At 47.4% G+C, this 27,949-nt stretch overlaps 1 protein-coding gene across 2 annotated transcripts; it reads left to right on the forward strand.

The window, feature by feature from the left end:
* The first annotated feature begins 5,581 nt into the window (after nucleotides 1-5,581).
* LGALS3 (galectin 3) lies at nucleotides 5,582-27,772 on the forward strand. Of its 2 annotated transcripts, none has more exons than XM_053390942.1 (6): nucleotides 5,582-5,697; nucleotides 20,132-20,153; nucleotides 21,107-21,529; nucleotides 23,608-23,696; nucleotides 25,780-25,948; nucleotides 27,480-27,772. In XM_053390942.1, the coding sequence occupies exons 2-6, from the start codon at nucleotides 20,136-20,138 to the stop codon at nucleotides 27,633-27,635; spliced, it is 855 nt and encodes a 284-aa protein (XP_053246917.1). In that variant the 5' UTR covers nucleotides 5,582-5,697; nucleotides 20,132-20,135; the 3' UTR covers nucleotides 27,636-27,772. The 2 variants fall into 2 exon arrangements, with proteins under 2 accessions (XP_053246917.1, XP_053246931.1); XM_053390956.1 differs by lacking the exon at nucleotides 5,582-5,697 and adding an exon at nucleotides 17,247-17,270.
* The last annotated feature ends 177 nt before the right edge of the window (nucleotides 27,773-27,949 follow it).

Here is a 27,949-nt window from a genome sequence, read left to right on the forward strand (position 1 = left end):
CAAAGGCACGCAAGGCATAGAAAGGGATAGTTGAGTCTGTATGTCATGAGGCTCTTCATCTGAGGGTTGTGGGTTCGAGTGCCACCTCAGGCAAAAGATTCCTGCATTGCAGGGGGTTGGACTGGATGACCCTCGGGGTCCCTTCCAGCTCTACGATTCCATTCAATCAGCCTTCCTCAACCTCGGCCCTCCAGATCTTTTGAGACTACATTTCCCACCATCCCTGGCCACTGGTCCTGCTAGCTAGGGATCATGGGAGTTGTAGGCCAAAAATATCTGGAGGGCCAAGGTTGAGGAAGTCTGCATTAAATGCTCTTCTAGCTAGGCTTGGGGTTACATGGGGGAGTGAGAAACTCAGCGAGGTGTAGCCATGTCCTACATCTGAAATGTGGAGGTTTTCAGATGAATGGGTAAATCGTCTAATGAGTTGCACATGGTTCTTCTTCTGGGTGTGGCCAAGCACATGAGCTGGCTCCTTAGCCTTGGAACACTTTGAGCCAAAATTAAGTGTTTTCTGTGTCCAGGGCAGCTGTCTACCAGCTCCATCCGGTACGCAGGCTGAGACCCTACCTGCCCGCAGACTGTCTCGCCAGAGTGGTGCATGCTCTGGTTATCTCCCACTTGGACTACTGCAATGCGCTCTACGTGGGGCTGCCTTTGAAGGTGACCCGGAAACTACAACTAATCCAGAATGCAGCAGCTAGACTGGTGACTGGGAGCAACCGCCAAGACCATATAACACCGGTCCTAAAAGACCTACATTGGCTCGCAGGACGTTTCCGAGCACAATCCAAAGTGTTGGTGCTGATCTTCAAAGCCCTAAACGGCCTTGGTCCAGTATACCTGAAGGAGCGTCTCCACCCCCATCGTTCAGCCCAGACACTGAGATCCAGCGCCGAGGGCCTTCTGGCGGTTCCCTCATTGCAAGAAGTGAGGTTACAGGGAACCAGGCATAGGGTCTTCTTGGTAGTGGCGCCCTCCCTGTGGAATGCCCTCCCTTCAGATGTCAAGGAAATAAACAACTACCTGACTTTTACAAGACATCTGAAGGCAGCCCTGTTTAGGGAAATTTTTAATGTTTTAAGTTTTATTCTGTTGAGAGCTGCCCTGAGCGGCTGGGGAAACCCAACCGGATGGGCGGGGTATGAATAATAAATTATTATTATAAATTATTACAGTGGACCCTCTGCATACGAATATAATTCCTTCCAAGGGTCCGTACGTACCCTGAAAAACTGCAAGTAGAAGCGCCGCTTTTGCGCATGTGCATGGCGTGATAGAGTGCTTCTGCGCATGCGCGGGTGGCGAAACCTTGAAGAATACACTTCTGGGTTTGCTGCAAAAGTTACCCGAAGGTAACGTAACCCGAGGGCCCACTGTATTATTATTTAATTCTGTTGAAAAGATTTACACTCAACTCTTACCCATTGTGCCTGCCTGCCTGCCTGCTTCGATTGGTGGGGTTGGCAATACTACTGCTCCCCCATAATACCCATTCCACATTTGTAAGAACTGGACCATTTAGTGTGGGAGAACCTACACTTCGGAACTCCCTGCCTCTTGATACCAAGCACTGTATTCTTTTTGGAGCCTGCTAAAACTATTCTTATGGAAGTGAGAGCTGGACCATCAAGAAGGCTGATTGCCGAAGAATGGGTGCTTTTGAATTATGGTGCTGGAGGAGACTCTTGAGAGTCCCATGGACTGCAAGAAGATCAAACGCATCCATTCTTAAGGATATCAGCCCTGAGTGCTCACTGGAAGGACAGATCCTGAAGCTGAGGCTCCAAGACTTGGGCCACCTCATGAGAAGAAAAGACTGCCTGGAAAAGACCCTGATGTTGGGAAAGATTGAGGGCACAAGGAGAAGGGGACGACAGAGGACGAGATGGTGGGACAGTGTTCTCGAAGCTACCAGCATGAGTTTGACCAAACTGCGGGAGGCAGTGGAAGACCTGAGTGCCTGGCGTGCTCTGGTCCAGGGGGTCACGAAGAGGCGGACACGACTAAATGACTAAACAACAACAACAACAACAACAAAAACTATTCTTGTTTAGACAGGCCTAGCCAGATGCTTAGAAAGTTTGTGTGAAATCCAACCTGTTTTGAAACTTTTTGTAAGTTTTAAGCTATCATTGCAAATGTTTCTTCATTTTATTTTTATCTTTTTGCAAACCACTTTGAGGTGGTTGGTTTCTTTTGCAATCAAGTGGTGCAGAAACATTAACAGAAATGAATAAAACGAAACAAATGGAAAGCAATGGGCAGATGCTTGAACCTTAAACCGTAACACCATCTCAGTTTTTGGACGTTAAATGGGACCCACATTTCCCCTGCAAACTCATAAACTTCATGATATTCTGCCTGCCCGTGAGGGACTGTGCCAGCTCGCATTTACCGTATCTCTGGGTGAATTTCAACCCCTGCCCTCTGCTCCTCCTGAACATTAGCAGAACCTCACGAAAATGCAAATCCTTGTGACCCCTTAGGGAGACGTCCACGTTGCACATGCAGATCAAGGGTGGAAAACAAGTTCTGATGAATCATCCATGTGTTTGTTTCCATAGCAATAAGATCAGCTGTTCTAATGCGCTTAACCAGTGCTTCTTTTCTTTAAAAAAAATGTTTAGGTGTACTCTCATTTTCCTTTTTTAAAAAAATACATTTTTTATTAATTTTAACATACAAATTATAAAACATACCCCACATATTATAACAAATACATTCTTTTTGGACTTCCATCAGCACCTCCGGTGATCTTCCGTCTTAATCACTTTTTATGCATTACTTAATTTTATATTGTCTTTACCTCTTTTAACCTATCATCTCCCCTTCTCCAATTTTACAATATTTCTAACAATACTCCTCACAGAACTTCTTGCAAACCTACAAACGTCGTTTGTTCATCACAAATACTTTTCATATAGATCATAAATTTACTCCAGTCTTCGGTAAATCTCTGGTCCCGTCGGTTTTGGATCCTTCCTGTTAGTTTATCTAATTCTGCATAGTCCATCAACTTCATTCTCCATTCTTCAATCATCGGCAATTCTTCTTGCTTCCATTTCTGGGCTAATAATATTCTAGCTGCTGTTACTGCATATAAAATAAGTTTACATTCTTTTCTATTTATATCACTTCCCACCATTCCCAGTAGAAATTCTTCTGGTTTCTTTGTAAATGTATATTTCAACATTTTTTTCAACTCATTATATATCATCTCCCAGAAACATTTCACCTTTTTGCATTCCCACCACATATGATAAAATGTTCCTTCTTTTTCTTTACATTTGCAACATTTGTTGCTAGTTTTATACTAAGCATTCTGTCTAAGCATTCTGCAAAATAAAATACAATAAAATACATTTATCCAGTGCTTCCCCCCCCTAAAGAAAATGTTTAGGGGTACTCTCATTTTCCTACTCATGTTGAAATACTGCCCCTCAATCAGGCCAAACTTAGATTCACGAAATGTTTAGGGGTATGCGCACCCCAGAAAAAAAGCACTGCTCTTAACTCCTACGAGGCAATGCTCTTCTCTTGCCTTCTGCTAACCTGGCACCACCCAGAGGTTTTAGGACTACGGTTCCCATCCGCTGGGGCTGTTGGGAGTTGTAGTGCAGAAACCTCTGGAGGCGCCCGGTTAGCAAAGGCTGCTTTAGTCTAATCTGAGCCAAGCCTCTGGCATATGACTGCCTGGTCAGAGCCCTTGTGACCTTCACATTGCAATTTCACCTTTGTCCTCTTGAGCTGCTCTCACCCCCTGCAATGCAGGAATATGCAGCTGTCCCGTACGGGGATCGAACCTGCAACTGTGGCATTTTCAGCACCAGGCTCTAACCAGCTGACCCCAACCCCAGCAGAGATTCAAAACTGCAAAACATGCAGAGAAGTAAAAAGTGAAACTATAGGCAGAGGGCCTTCCCGGTGGTGGCGCCTGCCCTGTGGAACGCCCTCCCACCAGATGTCGAAGAGTGACTATCTGACTTTGGAAGACATCTGAAGGCAGCCTGCTGTATAGGGAAGCTTTTAATGATTGATGTTTTATTATTTTTTAAATATTTTGTTGGGAGCAGCCCAGAGTGGCTGGGGCAACTCCGTCAGTTGGGCAGCATATAAATAAAATTATTATCATTATTATTATTATCTGCCAGGCCGTTATTATTACAATAGGTGGGTGAGGGGCCAAAATGTCACCTTATTAAGGCATCCGCGCCCTTGAAATAATCGTGGTCCCTTTTTAATGTTACGAAAGCATCCTACTGCTGGTCCATTTTCAGAACAAAAATACTAATACAATACTATTTTTAAATCAGTGCTAGTTGTTGTTGTTTAGTCATTTAGTCGTGTCCGACTCTTCGTGACCCCCTGGACCAGAGCACGCCAGGCACTCCTGTCTTCCACTGCCTCCCGCAGTTTGGTCAAACTCATGCTGGTACCTTCGAGAACACTATCCAACCATCTCGTCCTCTGTCGTCCCCTTCTCCTTGTGCCCTCCATCTTTCCCAACATCAGGGTCTTTTCCAGGGAGTCTTCTCTTCTCACGAGGTGGCCAAAGTCTTGGAGCCTCAGCTTCAGGATCTGTCCTTCCAGTGAGCACTCAGGGCTGATTTCCTTCAGAATGGAGAGGTTGGATCTTCTTGCAGTCCATGGGACTCTCAAGAGTGCTAGTAAGGTAAAGGTAAAGGTACCCCTGCCCGTTCGGGCCAGTCTTGCCAGACTCTAGGGTTGTGCGCTCATCTCACTCTATAGGCCGGGAGCCAGCGCTGTCCGCAGACACTTCCGGGTCACGTGGCCAGCGTGACGAAGCTACCCTGGCGAGGCAGAGCCGCACACGGAAACGCCGTTTACCTTCCCGCTAGTAAGCAGTCCCTATTTATCTACTTGCACCCGGGGGTGCTTTCGAACTGCTAGGTTGGCAGGCGCTGGGACTGAGCAACGGGAGCGCACCCCGCCGCGGGGATTCGAACAGCCGACCATGCGATCGGCAAGTCCTAGGAGCTGAGGTTTTACCCACAGCACCACCCGCGTCCCAAGAGTGCTAGTACTTAGTACTAAAATTCTAAGTGTTAAAGTATCTATTCTTAATACTAAAATGCTAATAAAGCAGTGTTTTTTTTAGTGCTAGTACTTAGTACTAAAATACTTAGTACTAAAGTGTTAATAGTACTAAAAGACTAATAAAAATGACACCGACCATCCGTCCATAATATACCTGGACACATTCTCTGACTATGTGCTACTCGAACAAGTGCCTTTTTTTCTCTTGTCTTAAATCTCCCTGAATGTCTACAAGCTCAAGCCTTAGGACAGAAGGAGGGGAAAAACTTTTCCCTGTACACTTTCTCCCTGCCAGGCAGATACTTGCAACCTTCCCCCCGGTCTCCTCTCTCTCGCCTTTTCTCGCCTTTTCTCCTCGTAGGGGAGTCGCGGGCATCCTGGACGGGGCGAGATGGCGAGGGGAACCCCGGCTGGGTGGGTGGGGAGCAGCCTTAGGGTGGGTGGCCCCCATGGGGGCCAGGCTGCAGAAAAAGGCGGTGCAAGGTCGTGGGCGATGGGGAGGGGCATTTCGGGGCGGGACACCCGACGGGGCGGTCCCGGGACGGGGATATGAGACGCCTGGCCGGCCCCGCCCGAGCCCGTCTCGGCTGCTGCTTTCCCCCTTCTCAGTCCGAGGCTCCGACGGGATCCTGCCAGGTAAGAAGGGCGTCGAGGATCGGGCCCAGGAGATTTTGGGGGCGCTGGGGGGGGTTGGCTGACCTTCCACCCCCCACAACGAGAATGGTGTCACTTTTGGGGGTTCATTTCTCCAGCCCCCCACCCAGCTGTCGGTGTTGAGAGACGGTTCCAAAAAGGGGAACCGTCTGGCTTTTGTTTTTGGCGGATAGGGGTCTCTGGCCCAGGAGGGTGGGATTTGCCAGCTCCAAACCCCCGCCGTCTGCGATGACCTCCTGGCGGCGGAGATTTGAGGGGTCCTCCTGCTGCCCTCGGTTTGGGCATCTGCGCCCTCGAGGGGCGTGGAGGAGTTGGCTAAAGAGACCCCCGCCAAGAGCGCATCTGGCTCACAGCTGACTTCTCCGAAGCTTGCAGAAGCAGACCAGGGTCAGCCCAGCCCAAACCGAAAAGGGGCCTTAGACAAAAAGAGCCTTTGACGTCTCCTCTCCCGCCCCCCCCCCAGCCCCTGTCAACGCCTGAATATGTGGGTTTGTCAAACTGAATCCGTAGCCTATTTCACAGCATGGAGCTCTGCCACCCTGCAAGGGTGATTCATCCCCGTCCGATATTAAATCCACACGCATGGATCTTGCAAGTTACATAAGAAGAGGGTGCAGGATCAGGCCCATAGCCCATCCATGCTCTAACCCAACTCCCAAGAGACTGTGATCTACTCACAGAGTTATAAACTGGCAGTGATCTACCCCCTTTTGGGGGGTTTGGGTCAAAGTTGTTGAGTTTTTTCAGGGAGGAGGTAAAATGTTGAGCTTTTTTTTAGGGGAGCCACAGTTGTTCAGCTTCTTTGGCTCCCCCCAGCTAGTGATCTACCAGTGATCTACCGCAGATGTCCAGTGATCTGCCGGTAAATCACAATCTACCTGTTGGACATGCCTGCTCTAACCAGCTGAGCTATCCATGGATTAGACAAAAGAGCAGGGGGACAAAACGTTGGTTCTGCTCTGCCTGCGCATTTGGAGACAGCCATGCTTTGGAGGTGCTTCGGATTGGACCTGCGACCTTATGCATGCCCAGCTTGTGCTCTAGCCACTGGGACTGCAGCGCCAGCCCCCAAAGCTGTGGGGTGCAGCAGCAGCAGGTTGCCCTTTCACATCCCGCTACAGCTGGCCGGGTCGGACTCTGTGCCTCGTGCAGAGGCAGGGCAGGGCTGGGTGTTAGGCACAGCAAGGAGAGTGGAAGCCCAGAATGCAGAATTGTAAAGTAAAATGGTCGTTTTGTGCTCAAATCTAGGCGGAATGGGGTTGGTGTGTGGTAGAAAAAAAGTACAGATTTCGGAGTGGTGCAGAAATATTGAACTGTGACTCTGGGTTTGGCTTTTGCCACATGTTGGCAAGCAGCCAAGCAGCGAAACGGCTTCTGCAGTTGTGCAGAATAGTTTAATCCTGCATGCAACAGCCTCTTCTGTCTCTTCCAGAAGTTGCTGTTTAGGTAAGGTAAAAGTAAAGGACTCCTGGATGGTTAAGTCCAGTCAAAGGCAACTATGGGGTTGCAGCACTCATCTTGCTTTCAGGCCGAGGGAGGCAGCGTTTGTCCGCAGACAGCTTTCCGGTTCATGTGGCCAGCAGGACTAAACAGCTTCTGGCGCAATAGAACATGGTTACAGAAACCTAGTTGCTGTTTGGCTTCAGTTAGGTCACATCTGCACCGATCTCCTTCCACAGAGCTATAGGTAGCAAACGTTTGCTTTTTCTACATCCAATAGAAATCCATAGCATCGATACTGAGTGCTGGGTGCGGTGACTGTGCTGTAATTGCTAATCGCAGTTCATATCCTGTGTTTATGTCCAAGATCCAAAACGGCTTACAATCCGGATTCCTGTTTAGTAACACTTGTAGAGAGTCTTCCGTCTGTATGGGCGGAGGCAGTGATGCTTCTGCAAGCCAGTTGTGTGAGACCACAGGAGGGCAGGGTTTTCAGGTCCCCCTCCCATTGAACCCTTGGCTTGGCCACTGTGGGAACTGGATGCTAGACTTGGTAGCCCACTGGCCTGATCCAGGAGGCTCCTCTTAGGACGCAACCATCATAGAACAAAGGGACATGGGTGGTGCTGTGGGTTAAACCACAGAGCCTAGGACTTGCTTATCAGAAGGTTGGCGGTTCGAATCCCCGTGACAGGGTGAGCTCCCACTGCTCAGTCCCTGCTCCTGCCAACCTAGCAGTTCAAAGCACATCAAAAGTGCAAGTAGACAAATAGGTACCGCTCCAGCAGGAAGGTAAACGGCGTTTCCGTGCGCTGCTCTGGTTGGCCAGAAGCGGCTTAGTCATGCTGGCCACATGACCCGGAAGCCGTACGCCGGCTCCCTCGGCCTGTAAAGCGAGATGAGCGCCGCAACCCCAGAGTCGGCCACGACTGGACCTAATGGTCAGGGGTCCCTTTACCTTTACCTATCATAGAACAAAACAACACCACCACAAACTGGCTTATAAGTATAAAACCAAATTTACTAGAATACCGCTAATAGCTAGAATAGAGATAGACTTGTAACCATTTAAGCAACAAACATACTAAGGTGTCATGTGCAAAACAAAGGCTGGAGATACTGTAAACATGGAGTGGATAAATGTACAACTGCATCTTAACAAGTTAAAGGTAAAGGTACCCCTGCCCGTACGGGCCAGTCTTGACAGACTCTAGGGTTGTGCGCCCATCTCACTCTAGAGGCCGGGGGCCAGCGCTGTCCGGAGACACTTCTGGGTCACGTGGCCAGCGTGACAAGCTGCATCTGGCAAGCCAGCGCAGCACACGGAAACGCCGTTTACCTTCCCGCCAGTAAGCAGTCCCTATTTATCTACTTGCACCTGGGGGTGCTTTCGAACTGCTAGGTTGGCAGGCGCTGGGACCGAACGACGGGAGCGCACCCCGCCGCAGGGATTCAAACCGCCAACCATGCGATCAGCAAGTCCTAGGCGCTGAGGTTTTACCCACAGCGCCACCCGCGTCCCATCTTAACAAGTTACACGTGCAATAAACGTTATACAGACTGGATAAATGAACCGTTCAACAAGTAGCGCAAGTCCAATCGCAGAACGGCAACCCCGTGCCGCCAAAACGGCAAGGGTAGCGCACTGGAGAATCTGAAAAAGTTTTTCAAAGCTGTTTTTCAAAGATTGAACTAGATGAGATGTTCTTCAATGGGTCTTGAGTTGGAAACACAAAGCCGGGTACATGGATCAATCATGGGAAGGCAAATCAAAGCCACCCCCCTGGTGAGAATAACGCAAGTGGGCAAAAGGAGACCTGTTCTCCGGATATATTACAGGTTTCGCTACACACTTCATCAGTCTGAAAAGCCAGTCATACAAAACGGTTTGCTCAGGATAAAGAAAGTATTCCAACTATCATAGAAACAAAGGGAGGAACTGCTTTTGGCCATTTCAAACCCACGCTGGGTGACCCATTCTTCAGCTCAGCCTACCTTTCAGGGTTGTAATGATAAAGTGGCGTTTGCTACATCCAAGCATTGATGCTGACCACACCCAAATATGCCACCCTCAGCAAAATGGAAAGAAATGGTGCAATGTGCCTAGGACCCTCGTACCTATGGGACCGCCTCTCCTGGTCTGCCCCGCAGAGGACCCTAAGGTCCATGAATAAGAATAGCTTAAAGGTCCCGGGCCCTAAGGAAGCCAGACTATCCTCCCCCAGGGCCAGGGCCTTTTCAGTGATGGCTCCAACCTGGTGGAATGCTCTGTCCCACAAGACTAGGGCCCTGCAGGACTTGATCTCCTTCCGCAGGGCCTGTAACACAGAGCTATTCCGCCTGGCCTTCAATTTGAATTAGCCTGATCCTCTATTCCCTTTTCCCTTTCCTCTTCTCTGAAGAAACCCTTTCTGGGACCCACATTTAAATTCTTCTCTGGTCTCCTCTCTGGCCCCAGTAGGACCAACTTGGCCAGTTAGCCCTGCTGATCACTTGATGTCTACTGACTGGGTTTCCCCCCCAAAAAAATGACCCCTGAATTTTTGAATTTTATTGATATTGATGCTGCATTTTATGTTGAATTTTATGCTGTTTTTAAGTTGCATTTTAATCAATGTTTTATATTTGCTGTTAGCCGCCCTGAGCCTGGTTTTTAAACTGGGAAGGGCGGGGTATAAAGAAAGAAAAAAATATTATTATTATTATTATTATTATTATTATTATTATTATGCATTTTTATGTTGCTAACTGCCCTGAGGTCTTCAGATGAAGGGCGTTAGACAAATAAAATAAATAAAATAAAGGTTGGTAATAATGATATAGTAGTGTTCATGCCTGACGTCAGCTTGTGAGTGCATTTTATTTTGCAAATTAATGCAATGCTTTTTTCCTGGAGGGACACGGGGGTGTGCATACCCCTAAACACTTTGTGAATCTTAAGTTTGGCCTCACTGAGGGGCAGTATTTCAATATGAGTAGGAAAATGAGAGTATCCCTAAACATTTTCTTTAGGGGGAAAAAGCACTGGATAAATGTATTTTATTGTATTTTCTTTTGCAGAATGCTTAGACAGCTAAATGTGAAGATATCTAAGTAGCGTATCAGAGCAGAGGGTTAAAAAAAAAGTTAACGGAAACTTTTGTGCGATTTGATTCTGGAGAGACTTCCTGGTTTACAGCTGCTCTGCCCCCCCGCCCCACCCCCTGTGACTCTCAGCTTTTTGTGCGGTGGCTTTTTCATTTTCCACAATGTCAACATCCCTCCTTTTGAAATGACAGCCGTGTGAGAATAGAAGGCCCCTTTTCTGTTCTCCCTTGCTTGGAAATGGGCGAGGCTCTGTAATCCCCTGGGCATTATTTCTGCATTGTAGGTCTGAGCCCCTCCCAGCGCTGACGCTCAGCACAGCCTGTAGCCCTTGACCGTCCAGGGTGCTCCTAGCTGGGGAGGAGCCCATACCTATGGGGCAGGGTGGCTGCTTTGGGTGCAGAAGGTCCCAGGTTCAGTCCCCAATGGCCTCTCCAGTTCTTTCTTTCTTCTTTGGCGATCACTCTTAGCTGAGTAAGATTTGTCTTCCATAAACACTGTTTTAGCAATAAGTCCGTAAGTGACTGTGGAGGCCAATTCTGGATCCACATGTCCTTCCACAGTGGAGACGTAGGTTTCCAGGCAGGAGTTGATCCCGGTGTGGATTTGCCAAGTGTGCCTTCCTCTTAGCGTGTTTCTCCCTTGCGTCCTGAATTCGAGTGTCTTCAAAGCCCATGACACCTTTGGTCAAGGCTGTTCTCCAACTGGAGCACTCGCAGGCCAGTGTTTCCCAATTGTCAGTGTCTATACTACATTTTTTTAGATTTGCCTTGAGAGTCTTTAAACCTCTTTTGTTGACCACCAACATTACACTTCCCATTTTTAAGTTTGGAATAGAGTACAGTGGTACCTCGGGTTACAGACGCTTCAGGTTCCAGACACTTCAGGTTACAGACTCCACTAACCCAGAAATAGTACCTCAGGTTAAGAACTTTGCTTCAGGATGAGAACAGAAATCGTGTGGCGGCAGTGGGAAGCCCCATTAACTAAAGTGCTGCTTCAGGTTAAGAACAGTTTCAGGGTAAGAACGGACCTCCGGAACGGATTAAGTTCTTAACCCGAGGTACCACTGTAGTTGCTTTGGCAGACTATAATCAGGCATCCGCACAACACGACCAGTCCAATGAAGTTGAAGAATCATCGCTTCGACACGGGTGATCTTTGCTTCTACACAGTAGTGGGTGACAGACGAGACCCTTGAGAGCTGCTGTAAGTCAGAGTAAGCAACACTGGGAGAGATGGGCCACTGAACGTGACTCAACAGAATATGGCTTCATCCATTCAGATCTGGTCTGAACTGACACACTCCTAATGTAGCAACTGCTTCTCTGGGTTAGAACAAAGATCTGTCTCGACACATCTTGTTCACAAGCACCTTGCCAAAGGGAGGGTATTTGCAATATAAAAGCAGAAAAATACATAACATAATAACAAATGAAAACAGTTGCACACACACCCCAGTTTAATAGGCCTGTGAGGAAAGGAATGTTTTTGCCTGGCGCCTAAAGATATGTAACAAAGGCACCAGGTGAGCCACCCTGGGGAGATCTATCCACAAATGGGGAGCCACTGCAGAAAAGGCCCCGCTCTCATGTTGCCACCCTCTGGACCTCTCATGGAGGACGGCACACAAAGAAGGGCCTCAGATGATGATCTCTCTGGGGTCACTTCAGAGATGCAGTTCTTGAGGTTTTGCGGTCCTGAGCCATTTATAGGTTGGGCCAGATTCTGCGTAATATGAGCATATGTCCCAGTAAGTAACCTGGCCACTTAATTCTGTACCAGCTGAAGTTTCTGAACCATCTTCAGAGGCAGCCCCACGTATGATGTGTGGCAGTAATATATCCTAGAGGTTACCAGAGCATAGAGGAAAGAAGTTAGGCTGGCCCGGTCCAGATGGGGGTACAGCTGGGCCACCAGCCGAAGCTGATGGATGGCACTCAGCGCTACCAAGGCTGCATGAGCAGTGCCAGATTTACGCATAAGCAAAACAAGCTATAGCTTAGGGCCCCACCCTCTTGGGGGCCCCAGAAAAATCTGAAGGGAAAAGATGTACATTTCCAAAATGTAAGATAAAAAACAAATAAAATAAAACCTACGTACAGCAACAGTGTTTTGTGTTGTGTAGGCTCCTGTGATGTAAGGCAGGGGTAGGCAAACTAAGGCCCCGGGGGCCGGATCTGGCCCAATCACCTTCTAAATCTGGCCTGCGGACGGTCTGGGAATCAGCGTGTTTTTACATGAGCGGAATGTGTCCTTTTATTTAAAAGGCATCTCTGGGTTATTTGTGGGGCCTGCCTGGTGTTTTTACATGAGTAGAATGTGTGCTTTTATTTAAAATGCCTCTCTGGGTTATTTGTGGGGCATAGGAATTCGTTAATTTTTTTTTCTTCCCAAAATATAGTCCGGCCCCCCACAAGGTCTGAGGGACAGTGGACTGGCCCCCTGCTGAAAACGTCTGCTGACCCCTGATGTAAGGTAATGGGCCCCGCCTGCTAGCCTGCTCCCTAAGGACAAAGGACAGCTGGACATATAAAGGGCCCCATTACCTTCAGTAGTTTAGGGTCTTGTCAAACTTAAATCTGGCCCAGTGCATGAGCCTCAAGCGAAATGGAGGCTGCGTTTTATTTATTTAATTCTAGCATTCCTCTCCCAGTTTTCTAGCATGGGGCAGATTTTCAAAGCGGTGAATGACATAAGGAAAGCATTAAGAACAGGCAGCAATAACAGTGAGACAGTCATGCAGAAACAAAACCATGCAACCCTTTTGATCTCGGCTGCCTGCAATTGTGTTGAAGGCAAGGGAGTTAATTGCCTGTTTGGTGCTTCAGAGGCCCAAAGAGAATGGGATTCTGTTGTCTAAATAGTTGGTGTTCCAAGAGGGCTGCCATTATCAGAGTTTTGGAGCCTCCTGATTTGTGTTTTGTAAAGGCATTCTTTGCTTCCGGGAGAGTAGCCTGGGCTTGCTTTCACCAGCATCGACTTGGTTCTTGAAAGGGCATTGTAATGGCAGGGAGAGACGGTGAGGATGGAAGAAGGAGCATATTCAGAAAGATGCAGTGTCCTTTCCATTGTTGACATTGCACATAGTCCTACAATAAGGTGCTTTAACGCATGGGGACGCGGGTGGCGCTGTGGGTTAAATCACAGAGCCTAGGGCTTGCCGATCAGAAGCTCGGCGGTTCGAATCCCCGCAATAGGGTGAGCTCCCGTTGCTCGGTCCCTGCTCCTGCCAACCTAGCAGTTCAAAAGCATGTCAAAGTGCAAGTAGATAAGTAGGGACCGCTCCAGGGGGAAGGTAAACGGTGTTTCCGTGCGCTGCTCTGGTTCGCCAGAAGCGGCTTAGTCATGCTGGCCACATGACCCGGAAGCTGTCTGTGGACAAACGCCGGCTCCCTCGGCCTATAGGGCAAGATGAGCGCGCAACCCCAGAGTCGGTCACAACTGGACCTAATGGTCAGGGGTCCCTTTACCTTTACCTTAGGCAAACTAAGGCCCGGGGGCCAGATCCGGCCCAATCGCCTTCTAAATCCGGCCTGTGGATGGTCCGGGAATCAGCGTGTTTTTACATGAGTAGAATGTGTCCTTATATTTAAAAATGCATCTCTGGGTTATTTGTGAGGCCTGCCTGGTGTTTTTACATGAGCAGAATGTGTGCTTTTATTTAAAATGTATCTCTGAGTTATTTGTGGGGCATAGGAATTCGTTCATTCCCCCCCAAAAAAATATAGTCTGGCCCCCCACAAGGTCTGAGGGACAGTGGACTGGCCCCCACTGGAAAAGTTTGCTGACCCCTGCTTTAAGGCATCCCTGATAGGGATATGCCTGACATCTGTCTGCAAATAATTCTGTTGTATTCCTGGGCAGAATTGCTCAGCTCTACAAATCTATGATTCTATGAACTTGTGCTTTAAATAGACTTGTATTAAGTTTTCTTGATCACCTCTGGTGAGTCACAGTTGTCTCCAGGTGACCAAGTGGGAAAGTTTGTTGGTATTATTATTATTACTACTACTACTACTGTTGTTGTTGTTGTTGTTGTTGTTTAGTCGTTTAGTCGTGTCCGACTCTTCGTGACCCCCTGGACCAGAGCACGCCAGGCACCTCTGTCCTCCACTGCCTCCTGCAGTTTGGTCAAACTCATGCTGGTAACCTCGAAAACACTATCCAACCATCTCGTCCTCTGTCATTCCCTTCTCCTTGTGTCCTCCATCTTTCCCAACATCAGGGTCTTTTCCAGGGAGTCTTCTCTTCTCATGAGGTGGCCAAAGTACTGGAGCCTCAGCTTCAAGAGCTGTCCTTCCAGTGAGCACTCAGGGCTGATTTCCTTCAGAATGGAGAGGTTTGATCTTCTTGCAGTCCATGGGACTCTCAAGAGTCTCCTCCAGCACCATAATTCAAAAACTACTACAGACCATCAATATGCTAGAAAATGCTCACGCAGGTATGAGTAGACAAGGGGCAAGTACCTTTCTCTCTGAGCTAATCTTGCAAATAAGTACACAACTTTGTGAACTTGGAGGAAGAATAAAAGCATGCTCAGAGTTAAATTCCTTGTGGTTAGGGCCAGGATGATACATGCTAGATTTTCAGTAAGCGTACTTTAGCTAAACTTGCATTTGTTGCTAAACTTTGCAACAAAGCTCAGGGAGAAAACAAAAGCAAAGTCACCCAGTCCCGTTGGGCTGGTTTAGAGCTGGCTATCAAACAACCTCTACCTATCCTAATTTTATTGCCTAATTGGGCTGGAATGTTTGGCATGAAGGCTCTCTGTTTCGCTGTAGCAGTTAAACAGGGTGGTTGCTCAGCCTCGCAGCCTTCAGGTCTGATTCCTTTTCTCAGTGACGCTTGCCTAAAACTCTGATCATCTTAAATTTCATTGCTGCAAAACCTAGATTCTGTAGCTCGAATAAATTGCACAGGAATTTCTTCCTCAGTTGATGGCTGGTTTGCAGGCAAATCTGAGTCTTGAAGTCTGTTTCGTATTGTAGATGAAGGTCTTGATAAACTTCCTCTTTGCGTACCAAATACCGTAACTGGCATGTTTACTTCCAATGCGCCTGTAGTGTAAGTCCACCTTCAGGTATCAGGTAGAGGTGAGTCACTAAAGATAAGCAGGAATCCACATGCCTGGGATTTAGTTTCTGCCTCTTGAAGGCCCCATTCTGTCTGATCCTCACTATCCCATCCAGGATGAAAGAAACTATACACACAAGATAGACTTGGGCCTGCCTGCCTGATGGGAAAATCAGACTGATTTAAGAGCTGCAGAAATTAAGTAATATGCAAATAGGGTAGAGAATAGGGATGTCAGGAGCATCCCAGATCATAAGATTTCAGGGCTCAAAGCTGAGAACTAAGGTAATGTCATTGGGGAGGGGGCAGACACTGATGATGTCACAGAGATGATGTCGTGGGAATGCCACTAAGCACGACACATCAAGCATTAACCTGAAAGACCTACATTGGCTCCCAGGTTGTTTCCGAGCACAATTCAAAGTGTTGCTGACCTTTAAAGCCCTAAACAGCTTCAGCTCAGTAGACCTGAAGGAGCGTCTCCACCCCCATCGTTCTGCCCAGATACTGAGGTCCAGCGCCGAGGGCCTTCTGGCAGTTCCCTCATTGCGAGAAGCCAAGTTACAGGGAACCAGGCAGAGGGCCTTTTTGGTGGTGGCGCCCGCCCTGTGGAACGCCCCCCCTTCAGATGTCAAGGAAATAAACAACTACCAGACTTTTAGAAGACATCTGAAGGCAGCCCTGTTCAGGGAAGCTTTTAATGTTTAACAGGCTATTGTATTTTAATATTTTGTTGGAAGCTGCCCAGAGTGGCTGGGGAAACCCAACCAGATGGATGGAGTATAAATGTTGTTGTTGTTGTTGTTGTTAACTGCAATCACTATGACCTTTTGCAGAGATGGAGTCACTGAGTTACGGTTTTTCAGAGATCCCCTTGAAAAGGGGTTGACTATTAAACTGCTTTAGGAATCGTATCTCTGCAAAGAGAATAGGGGTCTCCTGAAAACGTTCAGCACCCCTTAACAAATGGCAGCTCACAGAATTATTTGGCGTTCGCCATGTCTCTTTAAAGTGGCCGTGGCTCTTGGGGCTTCAGGTTTCCCAGCCCTACGAAGATGCCATTGGGGGGATTGAACCCAGAACCTTTTGCATGTCTGGACAGGATCTCCCTTAGCCGAAGAAGCTGAGCTTGTGCAGACAGCTTGCCAGCTCCTAATAGGACAGAAACTGGGTAAAAACAAAAAATTTTTTCCCTTCCAGTAGCACCTTAAAGACCAACTAAGTTAGTTCTTGGTATGAGCTTTCGTGTGCATGCACACTTCTTCAGATACACTTGAAACAGAAGTTGCCAGATCCTTCTATATAGTGAGAAGGTGGGGAGGGGTATTACTCAGAAGGGTGGTGGGAATGGGTGATTGGCAGACCAAAAAATTACTACAAAGGAATTTCAGAAATAGACTGGAAAGAGAAGCTGCTGAATTGCAACTCATTACCAAACTTAAAACCATGGAGAGACCTGGTCTGAACAAAGACATTGGATTCTTATCTCATTATACATGACAAAGCCATTTTTCACCTTCTCACCCCTTGCTTTTTCCTGTAAGACCTATTGCAGTCGTTAAGAGTCGTCAACAGGCTCATCACAGCTATCTGCCAATCACCCATTCCCACCACCCTTCTGAGTAATACCCCTCCCCACCTTCTCACTATATAGAGGGATCTGGCAACTTCTGTTTCAAGTGTATCTGAAGAAGTGTGCATGCACACGAAAGCTCATACCAAGAACTAACTTAGTTGGTCTTTAAGGTGCTACTGGAAGGAATTTTTTGTTTTGTTTTGACTATGGCAGACCAACACGGCTACCTTTCTGTAACAGAAACTGGGTAGTGCAATATCTTGGAATTGGATGGAGTGGGGAGTGACCTGAATTCTGACCCTCCTTCATCTTGCTAGGTGACCTTGAACTGACTCTTATCCCCACAACGACCCTGCGAGCTGTGCCAGGCAAGCCCCAGGTACATGCCTCTGCTGAGGCCAATGATAATTCTCATCTATTACCTATATCCCACCCATCTGACTAGGTTGCCGCAGCCATTCTTTTCTTTTTCTTTTTAAACAAAATGTTTATTACAAAAGGAAAGGTCCTCAGGCCACATATATGAACATAACCAGGTGTCTGGGGATTGGAAAATTCATCAGCCAGCTCTATGAATAGCAAGAAGCCTTGCACTTTCCTTCATCGGGGTACTGAATACTCGTGGCGCAAAAATGATTCGAACAGCAGGCAGCTGCTAAGAAGATGCTATTGACTAAAGCCATCAGCGGACCAAAACAGTCTCTTGGTGATTACCCTAAAGAAAAGCTCTTTGCCGGACTAGGCTCTCAAGCACCTACAGCCTGCTGACAGCCTGTTATTTGCCAGCGATTAGGGGGTTCCTCAAGGGACACGGGTGGCGCTGTGGGTTAAACCACAGAGTCTAGGGCTTGCCGATCAGAAGGTCGGCGGTTTGAATCCCCGCGACGGGGTGAGCACCTGTTGCTCGGTCCCTGCTCCTGCCAACCTAGCAGTTCGAAAGCACATCAAAGTGCAAGTAGATAAATAGGTGCCACTCCGGCGGGAAGGTAAATGGCGTTTCCGTGCCAGAAGTGGCTTAGTCATGCTGGCCACATGACCCAGAAGCTGTACGCCGGCTCCCTCGGCCAGTAAAGCGAGATGAGCGCCACAATCCCAGAGTCAGTCATGACTGGACCTAATGGTCAGGGGTCCCTTTACCTTTAAGGTAGTCTCTGTGGGAGTATATTGTATTTAAAAATGTGGTATCAAAGTTTTTAGGGGGCTAAACAGGTTGGGATAGCTGGGATAGCAGGCATGTTGGTTTTGGAATGTCTGATGTAGATTTTTTCAATTTTGTTGTTCTGTATGGGACACCGACAATAAAGATTATCGTATCATAATTGATATTCAGAAGCATTGCTGCCTCCAGCTGTGAAGGCAGAGCCATTGTGGCTAGTAGATATGAGAGTCATCTTCAAATATCTCAAGGGCTGTCACATGGAAGAGGGAACCAGCTTGTTTTCTCCAGCTCTGGAGGGCAGGACTCGAACCCATGGCTTCAAGGAGATTCTGAGTAAACATCAGGAAGAACTTTCTGACAGGAAGAGCTGTTGGACAGTGGAATGGTCTCCCTCAAGAGGTTGTTGACTCTCCTTGAAGGTTTTTTCAGCAGAGGTTGGATAGACATCTGTCAGGGATACTTTAGCCGAGATTCCTGCATTGCAGGGAGTTGGACTAGATGACCCTTGGGATCCCTTCCAACTCTACCATGCTATGATTCCATGGTGAAAAGGTAAAAGACCCATGGGTGGTTAAGTCCAGTTAAAGGCGACTATGGGGTTACGGAGCTCATCTCGCTTTCAGGCCAAGGGAGCTGGTGTTTGTCCGCAGACAGCTTTCTGGATCATGTGGCCAGCAGGACAAAACTGCTTCTGGCTCAATGGAACCCTGTGATGGAAACCAGAGCGCACGGAAACACCGTTTACCTTTCCGCCACAGTGGTACCTATTTATCTACTTGCACTGGTGTGCTTTCGAACTGCTAGGTTGGCAGGAGCTGGGACAGAGCAACGGGAGCTCACCCCGTCGTGGGGATTCTGTGATAGCCCTCTCCTCCATGAATCTATCCTTATCGTTAATGGCACAGAAGGATAAACTGTAGAAAGAGCGTACTTTTAAACAAATCAATCATGGGTGGGGTGAAGTGATGAGTCACCGTTTCGTAGCGTGAGCTGTTGCCACAAACCTCGCAGGACTGTGGCTTCAGCAGGGCAGTGCTTGTCGTGCCAATGCGCCGTTGGTGCATTGTAAGTAAACTGTGTGGGGCAAATACACTTTCTTAACATGAATGGGGAGCATTTGATTTGAGTCATGGGCGTGTCGAGGCCTGAGTGAGTCATATTTGCACAGAGCTTTTGCCCGAAGCCACAGACAACGGCTGTGTGTTTTCCCAAAGTGGATGCTATGGCAATTTCCCTGAATATCTCTTTGAAAGGGCGTGTTCATGCGTGTTTTGTAGGCTTTCTATGAAGTTTGTGGGTCTCTCTCTTTTCTTACTTGGCCAGTTTTCAGGGGAGTGTACCCTCTCCGAAAGACAGCTCTGTTTGTGTTAAGAAGTGTGTGTGGGGGGGAACCTGAAATATGTTCCTGGGCGGTCTTCGCTGCTTGTTCCAAGATGAGTCAACATCATGTGTATACTCAGAACACAGACGGAAATGAATTGGTAGCAGATCTGGATGGCTCACTGCTAGGAAGCAGAGAGAAATTCCATTCGGTTTGCATTTAAAGGCAAACCTACCTAATTCTCACTTTTCGAAACAACACAAGCTCTGAAAAACTAGAGAACCGAAAAACACCCGTCCTTTGAAACTGGCACAATTCTGGATTTTGCAATGACCTTCTGCAGCCAAGTAATGTGCAGGTGCTGCAGTAAAGTATTTATGAAGATGCACACAGTGAAAAGAAAACGCGAACATGCTTTATATTAGGCAAAATGGCAAGTAAACATTTAAAGAAGTTTGCACTCCAATGCTGGTGAATTTACATGAGCGCTTGAAAGCAACATCTGGATTCTGAGCTGTTTCTTTGCCCAAAAATAAGTAAATCCCAGCCTTTATCAAGCTGGTGCTTCTCCAGATGTTTGGGGCTACAACTTCCATCAGCCACAGCCAGCAAACATCTGGGAGGGGCACCAGGTTGGCTAAACTTGCTCTATCCATTGTACCACAAAGCCTCCCTTGGCTCTGCCAAGATTTGCATTTGGCCAGTGGAATCTATGGATGCACCTTGCACTCACCTGTTCTCTTTTTCTGTTTTGTTTCAGGAAGATGTCTGACGGCTTTTCAGTAAGTATCTGCTCTCCTGATGCAGTAGTGCTTTTGATGCCAGTTTTAAAAAGGATTACTGTGTTGTTGCTGTGACCTGAGACCTCACGTGGTCGTGGCCTGAGAAAGCAGGGCGCTTTCTGTATCATCAAGAAAGCACCAGGCACGGTTTCAGCTGAGACATTTAATTGCACGTTTAGTCAAAACCCAGTTAAAACTATATATCGGGGTTTTTTTCCATCTATAAGATGCCCCCATGTATAAGATGGCCCCTATTTGGGAAGCAACAACCAATCGCCAGTCCACACTCGGCACTATCCGTGTATAAGATGCCCATTGATTTTTGACATTACAGTGGTACCTCTAGTTACGGACTCGATCCATTCCGGGGTGTCATTCGCACCCCAAAAAGTCTGCAACTAGAGCGCTGCTTCTGTGCATGCACGCAGCATGACAGAGCGCTTCTGCGCTAGTAGCATCCGTGCAGCTATCGTTGCAAAATTAAAAGTCTGCTCCTTTGGAATATCTGCACCTATCTTTCCTAATAAAAAAGCCTCTGGGTTTTATTTTTACAAAAGTTAATTTGAATTTCCCCCCCATCTCATTATACAGTGGGCGCTCGGGTTGCGAACGTGATCCATGCAGGATGCACGTTCGCAACCTGCCACGTCTGCGCATGCGCGGGTTGTGATTCGGCGCTTTTGCACATGCACAAAGTGCGATTTAGCACTTCTGTGCAGGCGCGACCCCCGAAACCTGGACGTAACCCATTCTGGTACTTCTGGGTTTCGGCGGGTCTGTAACCCATAAAAACGCAACCTGAAGCATCTGTAACCCGAGTATGACTGTTTATCATTTCCCAGAAAGATTTTATTACCTTACAAGGCCACCGTATATGATTTTTCTTTACATTTCCAGCAAATATTTGGACCTCTTATACATTTTTGCTAACTGTTGCTTTGTTCTCTCCACAGCTGTCTGATGCCCTATCCGGGGGGGCCAACAACCCGAATGCCAACCCAAATGCCCAGCCAAACCCGTGGGGAAATCAGCCCGGCACTTTCCCAGGATATCCCGGAGCGTTCCCCGGCCCATATCCTGGAGCACCCGGCGCATACCCAGGAGCCCCTGGCGCATATCCAGGGGCCCCTGGCGCATATCCAGGGGCACCCGGCGCATACCCTGGGGCCCCACAAGCAGGTGGCGGCTACCCTGGAGGCCCACCCCAGCCAGGCGGATTTCCCAGCGCACCTGGAATGGTTCCACCAGGTGCCTCCGGCATGTATCCTGGCCCCGGACAGCCCCCAAGTGGCGGAGGAGCACAGCCGACCGCACCGCAGGGTGGACCCGGATTCCCACCGTCCGTTCCGTCCGGAGGAGCACCTTCCGGCCCATTGGTGAGAAACTTGCTTGTTTGTGTGTGCCTCTAGGCTAGGAAATCTCTCTCTCTGATCTGTCTTATTTTAGAAAATGTATACACTGCATTGATGGTAAGCAATAACATCAAAAGCGGCTTGCAAGATTTAGGGTTCTGTGTCTTTTTAAAAAAGGAAACGAATACCCTTTGTTCACAGAACGAAAAGTTACTCCTGGATGAAGCTGTGAATAGGATCAGTTTGCAATATTCCCCATAGATAGGTTTTTCTGCTGGACACCAATTGCCCACTCAAAACTCCATTCCAGAGAATGATGTATTATTTTACTGTTGTTAGCCGCTCTGAGCCCGGCTTCGGCTCGGGAGGGCGGGATATAAATCATCATCATCATCATTACATGAGTTCCGCAGCTTAAGGCAAAGATCTGAGGGTTGGCAGAATTAAATTAAACTAGCCAGAGTCATTTCGTTATTATTAATTTGTACCCCACTTTTATATACTGATTTGTATACCGCTTCTATGCCCAAATGTTTTCTATTCCTCTCTGGTACCACAGAACAGAGAAACATCTGACCAAAATTGCTGTGGAAATAATATTTTTTGATGATTGCACCAAGGTTTTTTTCCTCTCTAACTTATTAAAGGTAAAGGTAAAGGTACCCCTGCCCGTAGGGGCCAGTCTTGCCAGACTCTGGGGTTGTGCGCCCATCTCACTCAAGAGGCCGGGGGCCAGCGCTGTCCGAAGACACTTCCGGGTCACGTGGCCAGCGTGACATCGCTGCTCTGGCGAGCCAGAGCCGCACACGGAAACGCCGTTTACCTTCCCGCTAGAAAGCGGTCCCTATTTATCTACTTGCATCCGGGGGTGCTTTCGAACTGCTAGGTTGGCAGGCGCTGGGACCGAGCAACGGGAGCGCACCCCGCCGTGGGGATTCAAACCGCCGACCTTTCGATCGGCAAGCCCTAGGCGCTGAGGCTTTTACCCACAGCGCCACCCGTGTCCCTCTCTAACTTATTAACTTATTAACTTCTCTAACTTATTAGTTGTGGCTTTAAACAGTTATTCTATTTTACCTATATTTTGGTGATTTGTTTATATTTTATATATCATGAGCTGCTTTGAGGTTGTCTCCCAGGTCCTAGACCAGTGGTTCTGAAGCTTTTTTCTTCTTTGGGCCACACTTTCAGAAGAAAAATTTGCTCACACCACACCAAATTTCCTCTTGATAAGGAATACATTGGGAGGGGACTATTCCTAAAGGTAAAGGGGGTGGCGGTGTGGGTTAAACCACAAAGCCTAGGACTTGCTGATCAGAAGGTCGGCGGTTCGAATCCCCGCGACGGGGTGAGCTCCCGTTGCTCATTCCCGGCTCCTGCCAACCTAGCAGTTCGAAAGCACGTCAAAGTGCAAGTAGATAAATAGGTACCGCTCTGGCTGGAAGGTAAACGGCGTTTCCGTGCGCTGCTCTGGTTCACCAGAAGCGGCTTAGTCATGCTGGCCACATGACCCAGAAGCTGTACGCCGGCTCCCTCGGCCAATAAAGTGAGATGAGCACCGCAACCCCAGAGGCGGACCTAATGGTCAGTAGCAGCGCTTAATTTATAACATAGAACACAACTATGATCATGAGATGTCCAGAAAGTACAAAACAATGCAACTACATAAGAACATGTAATATTCCCAAAATAATTATAAATGAGCCCCTTACATATGTACCTTAAGTATGTATACAAACTCAGCGAGAGGTGTGTGCTTGCTTTTGCTGGGTAATCTCACTTATATTAGGTCTAATTTGAGGCAAACAAACCAACACAAAGAAGCCTTTCTCTTTTCTGATCTTGAAAATCCCTGATCTCAACAATATGCTGTGCAGAACTATAGCCAATGGGTTGCTGATGCTCTTGCTCTGAGTTTGGAAAGATAACTAGCCGCTATTCTGCAAATAAATAAATAAATATTTTGATACCATACACTGAAATGTTCACATGTTCCTGTGATTGTCCTTGAATCTTCCTGCCACTTGCCATCCTTTCTTGCCACACCCTTTGAGACTCACTGCCCTCGACCAAAACTCTGAACGTTATACCATCTTTTGCAGAAAGTTCCTTGTGACATCCCACTGCCGGCAGGACTCCAGCCTCGCACTTTGTTGACCATTGTCGGGACGGTGAATCAAAGGGCAAGCTGGTAAAGATGGAATATAATAATAATAATAATAATAATAATAATAATAATAATAATAATAATTATTTATACCCGCCCATCTGGCTGAGTTTCCCCAGCCACTCTGGGCGGCTGGAAAAGGGATTGGGGGGGGGTGCGGGGGTGTTCCAGTTTTCTGTAGGAGGGGATTGCATGTTTGGGGCCGAATTGTCTCCCTCTTACCCATGGGTAGGCAAACTAAGGCCTGGGGGCCAGATCCGGCCCAATCGCCTTCTAAATCTGGTCCATGGACGGTCCGGGAATCAGCATGTTTTTACAAGAGTAGAATGTGTCCTTTTATTTAAAATATATCTCTGGATTATTTGTGGGGCCTGCCTGGTGTTTTTACATGAGTAGAATGTGTCCTTTTATTTAAAATATATCTCTGGGTTCTTTCTGCCTGGTGTTTTTACAGGAGTAGAATGTGTGCTTTTATTTAAAATGCATCTCTGGGTTATTTGTGGGGCATAGGAATTCATTCATTTCCTCCCCCCAAAAATATAGTCTGGCCTCCCACAAAGTCTGTGGACAGTGGACCAGCCCCCTGCTGAAAAAGTTTGCTGACCCCTGCTCTTCCCTGTCCCTTCTCCCTAGGCTCACAATTCAGAACTAGGAACCCACAGATAAGGGTGGAGATGTGCTATTTTGAGTCAGCCAGGGGGAAGCGCATGAATGAGCTGGCTAACCATGCTCTAGACCGGGCTGCTATCCCACATATCCTCCAGGCAAATCGTCATCTCTGAGCGGCTTTTCACAAAGCTTACGCAGTCGTTAGGATCAGTGGTTCCCAAATCGTTTTGGGCCCACAGCTGCTTGTTTCCATAAACCCATCCCTGGTGCCTCCCTAGCCGAGCCTATAAAGAGCATTATCCAGAATAGCGGTTTGCACAACCCACTAAGATAAGTAAAGGTAAAGGCAAAGGGACCCCTGACCATTAGGTCCAGTTGTGGCCGACTCTGGAGTTGCGGTGCTCATCTCGCTTTACTGGCTGAGGGAGCCGGAGTACAGCTTCCGGGTCATGTGGCCAGCATGACTAAGCCGCTTCTGGCAAACCAGAGCAGAGCACGGAAATGCTGTTTACCTTCCCACCGGAGTGGTACCTATTTATCTACTTGCACTTTGACGTGCTTTCAAACTGCTAGGTTGGCAGGAGCAGGGACCAAGCAGCAGGAGCACACTCCGTCGTGGAGATTCAAACCGCCGACCTTCTGATCGGCAAGTCCTAGGCACTGTGGTTTAACCCACAGCGCCACCCACGTCCCTAAGGAAGATAATAATACAGTAAAATTCGGAACAGCAACAATTAATGGTGTATTTATTCAAAATCCAGTTAAAAAGTTAATTAAGTCAACACAATTGACGAAATTGATCCCTGTGATACCAACTTTTCAGATAGTCATTTACACCTCTAGTGCCCCCTGCTCCTCCTTCTCTTTGCTCCCCCCCCATGTAATCTGACCCCCCAGGGGGCAGGACCACCCACTTAGTTAGATGTCACCCTGTCTTTATTGAGCTTTCTTTATTGTCTTAATTTGCCGTCTTCACTGAGCTTAATTTGCTTAGGGTGCATATAATTTCCCCCATCCTTCATCTCACACTTTTAAATGCATTTCCTCATCACATTCCTTACTGCAAAACTGTTTATTATTATTATTTGAAAAGCCATCCAGGAACTCTGTGACAGTCAAATTCTCAGCTGAAAAAGAGCTACAAATTGCACACCCATCAGCCAAATTTGCTCTGGCAGCTAAGAAGTTCTGTTCCAGCTCTGTTAATGCTTTCTAATTTTAAATTTTTATGCTGTACATTTTTTATGCTGAAAACGTTTATAGGTTAGGTTGTGCAATTTCAGAGGAAAGCCTTGCTCTTGTCCTCTGCTGTACATTGTAAGGACCTTTGGCTGTATGCAATAAATGGATTGTTCTTTAAGGGGATTTGTTGGAGTCTGGGAGAACACTGTGACTCTGATAACAGCGGTCTTAATTCCTGGCTCCCACTGTGTGATTTATGATCAAATGTTGAGACATTCCTCAGGAGACGGTTACAGTTTGTGTCTCCCTGTTGCAGCATTAAAGTGGATTTGAAGAAGGGCAATGACATCGCCCTCCACTTCAACCCCCGCTTCAATGAAGATGGCAGGAAAGTTATTGTTTGCAACACCATGCTGCATAACACCTGGGGGAAGGAAGACCGGACGGCCCCCAGGTTCCCTTTCGAGGCTGGCAAACCTTTCAAGGTAAAGGGGGGCACAGGGAAATGGGGTTCTCTCTCGCAGAAGTGAGATGAATGAGTTAAACGTTTGTGCTGTACAGTGGACGCTCAGGTTGCAAACGTGATCCATGCGGGATGCACGTTCACAACCTGCAGCGTCGCATGTGCACATGTGCAGGTTGCGCTTCAGCACTTATGCGCATGCACAAAGCGCGATTTAGCGCTTCTGTGCATGCACAACCGCCGAAACCTGGAAGTAACACATTCCAGTACTTCTGTGTTTCGGCGGGTTTACGTAACCCGAAAAAACACAACCTGAAGCATCTGTAACCTGAGGTATGACTGTATAATGAAAGCACTGGCTGAAATTGATGTTTTAATGATGGGCAGCTTATTTTACCATGAAAATTAATTGCCGCATTTCCACAAAGAGCTGTGCCTAAAGCAGTGAACGACAACTTCCATCAGCCCTACAGCGCACAGCCACGGGAGTTGCAGGTCCCCACACCTGATCTAAATCCACAAAAATTACATCTGCTTCTGTACCACTCTGTTTCATTACACTGTAAGCCTGCCACCGTATTTCTGCATCGCCTCTAGTAAACACCCACCATTCAGTTAGCAACATATGCATTTCAGCAGCAGTCTTGCTTAGTGGTTATAGCAGTAAGAACAGAAGATGACCGTAACCTGGATTGGACGAAAGGTTCCAGCCTCCTGACCAGATGTTGTTGGCAAGACCACAAGCATCCAGTATTTAACATTTACACTTTTTTTTTTAAAAAAAGTGTTCATAGAATGCAGGTGTGTGGCCTCTATCAACTCTAGTCTTGCTTTCCATTTATTTGCTGACATAACAATCATCAAATATTAAGGGTAAGGGGTTTGCAAACTCCTGCCGTGTGAGCTGTGTCATCTTCAAAACTACAGCTCGGACTTCAAATTAGGGGTAGTGAGCTGTACATTTAGTAAAACCACCATTTACCCCATCCTGTACCAGAACCAGGATTCCACATGACTTGACTGTACAAAATTGTATCAGCAGCTAACCGTGTGATGACTCTTCCGCACAGGAAAACAGCTTTTTTATATATATAAAAAAGGCATTTATAGACTGCTTAATCAGCATTTCTAAGAGGGGTACATAAAACAAACCATACAAAGGATAGAACAATTAAAAATCACCATAAAATTAATTACCAGCATATAACACCTGCTGGAAGAAGAAAGTCTTTGCTGTGTGCAGCAAGGAGGTTGCCTACCTAATCCCAAGTGGGAGGGAGTTCCACAGGCATAGACCTGCAGCAGTGGTTTACTGACTTGACTGAAGGGTAGAGGCACTGAAATTAATGCAAGTTAAGTTAGTCATGGCCGTTAATTTCAATGAGTTTACTCTTAGTAAACGTTAGTTGAATATAGCCCTAAGCCTTGATTGCCAGAGTGCTAGGAAGCCACACTGTGTTCAAAGAATTTGGAACTTAAGTTAATCTCTGCTCACAGCCTCTGCCAATCTGCTTTCCTGGTTCTTAATGTTTTGAACACCTCTCCTTTTCCAGATTCAGATTCTGTGTGAAGCGGATCACCTGAAGATAGCAGTCAACGATGCTCATTTGATGCAGTATAACCACCGCATCAAGGAGCTAAACCAGATCAACAAGCTGTGCATCAGTGGCGACATCACCCTCACCAGTGTCACACCGACAACCATCTAACCTAAGGCTGCAGCAACCCAATACGCCAACTCTGCGTGCATTAAAACAGCAGCTTTTGTTTTTCTAAAAAGATGTCCGGCTGGCTTCGCTTTGTAGGGCAAAGTTTAATAAAAATATATATACGCAGGACCAGTCAAGGAGAGGCTGAGTGTCATATGTAAGTCCTCACAAGCAGGTTTCTAGTCCTTATGGGCACCAGAGGGTTAGAAAGGGTGTTGGCAATGGACGGAGGGTGGAGTGGGGATGCAGCTGAGCAGGACTGCTAGGAGTGAAGGTTTCTGATTTTTATTAAAGGTAAAGGTAAAGGTACCCCT

Source organism: Podarcis raffonei, chromosome 1 (assembly GCF_027172205.1).
Source record: "Podarcis raffonei isolate rPodRaf1 chromosome 1, rPodRaf1.pri, whole genome shotgun sequence".
In the NCBI taxonomy this organism is placed as follows: Eukaryota; Metazoa; Chordata; class Lepidosauria; order Squamata; family Lacertidae; genus Podarcis; species Podarcis raffonei.

Excerpts from the sequence above, each read along its gene's own strand:
- LGALS3 (XM_053390942.1), top strand. Across the intron at positions 21,530-23,607 it reads GAGCACCTTCCGGCCCATTG|AAAGTTCCTTGTGACATCCC; the intron begins GTGAGAAACTTG and ends CATCTTTTGCAG. Across the intron at positions 23,697-25,779 it reads GTGAATCAAAGGGCAAGCTG|CATTAAAGTGGATTTGAAGA; the intron begins GTAAAGATGGAA and ends TCCCTGTTGCAG.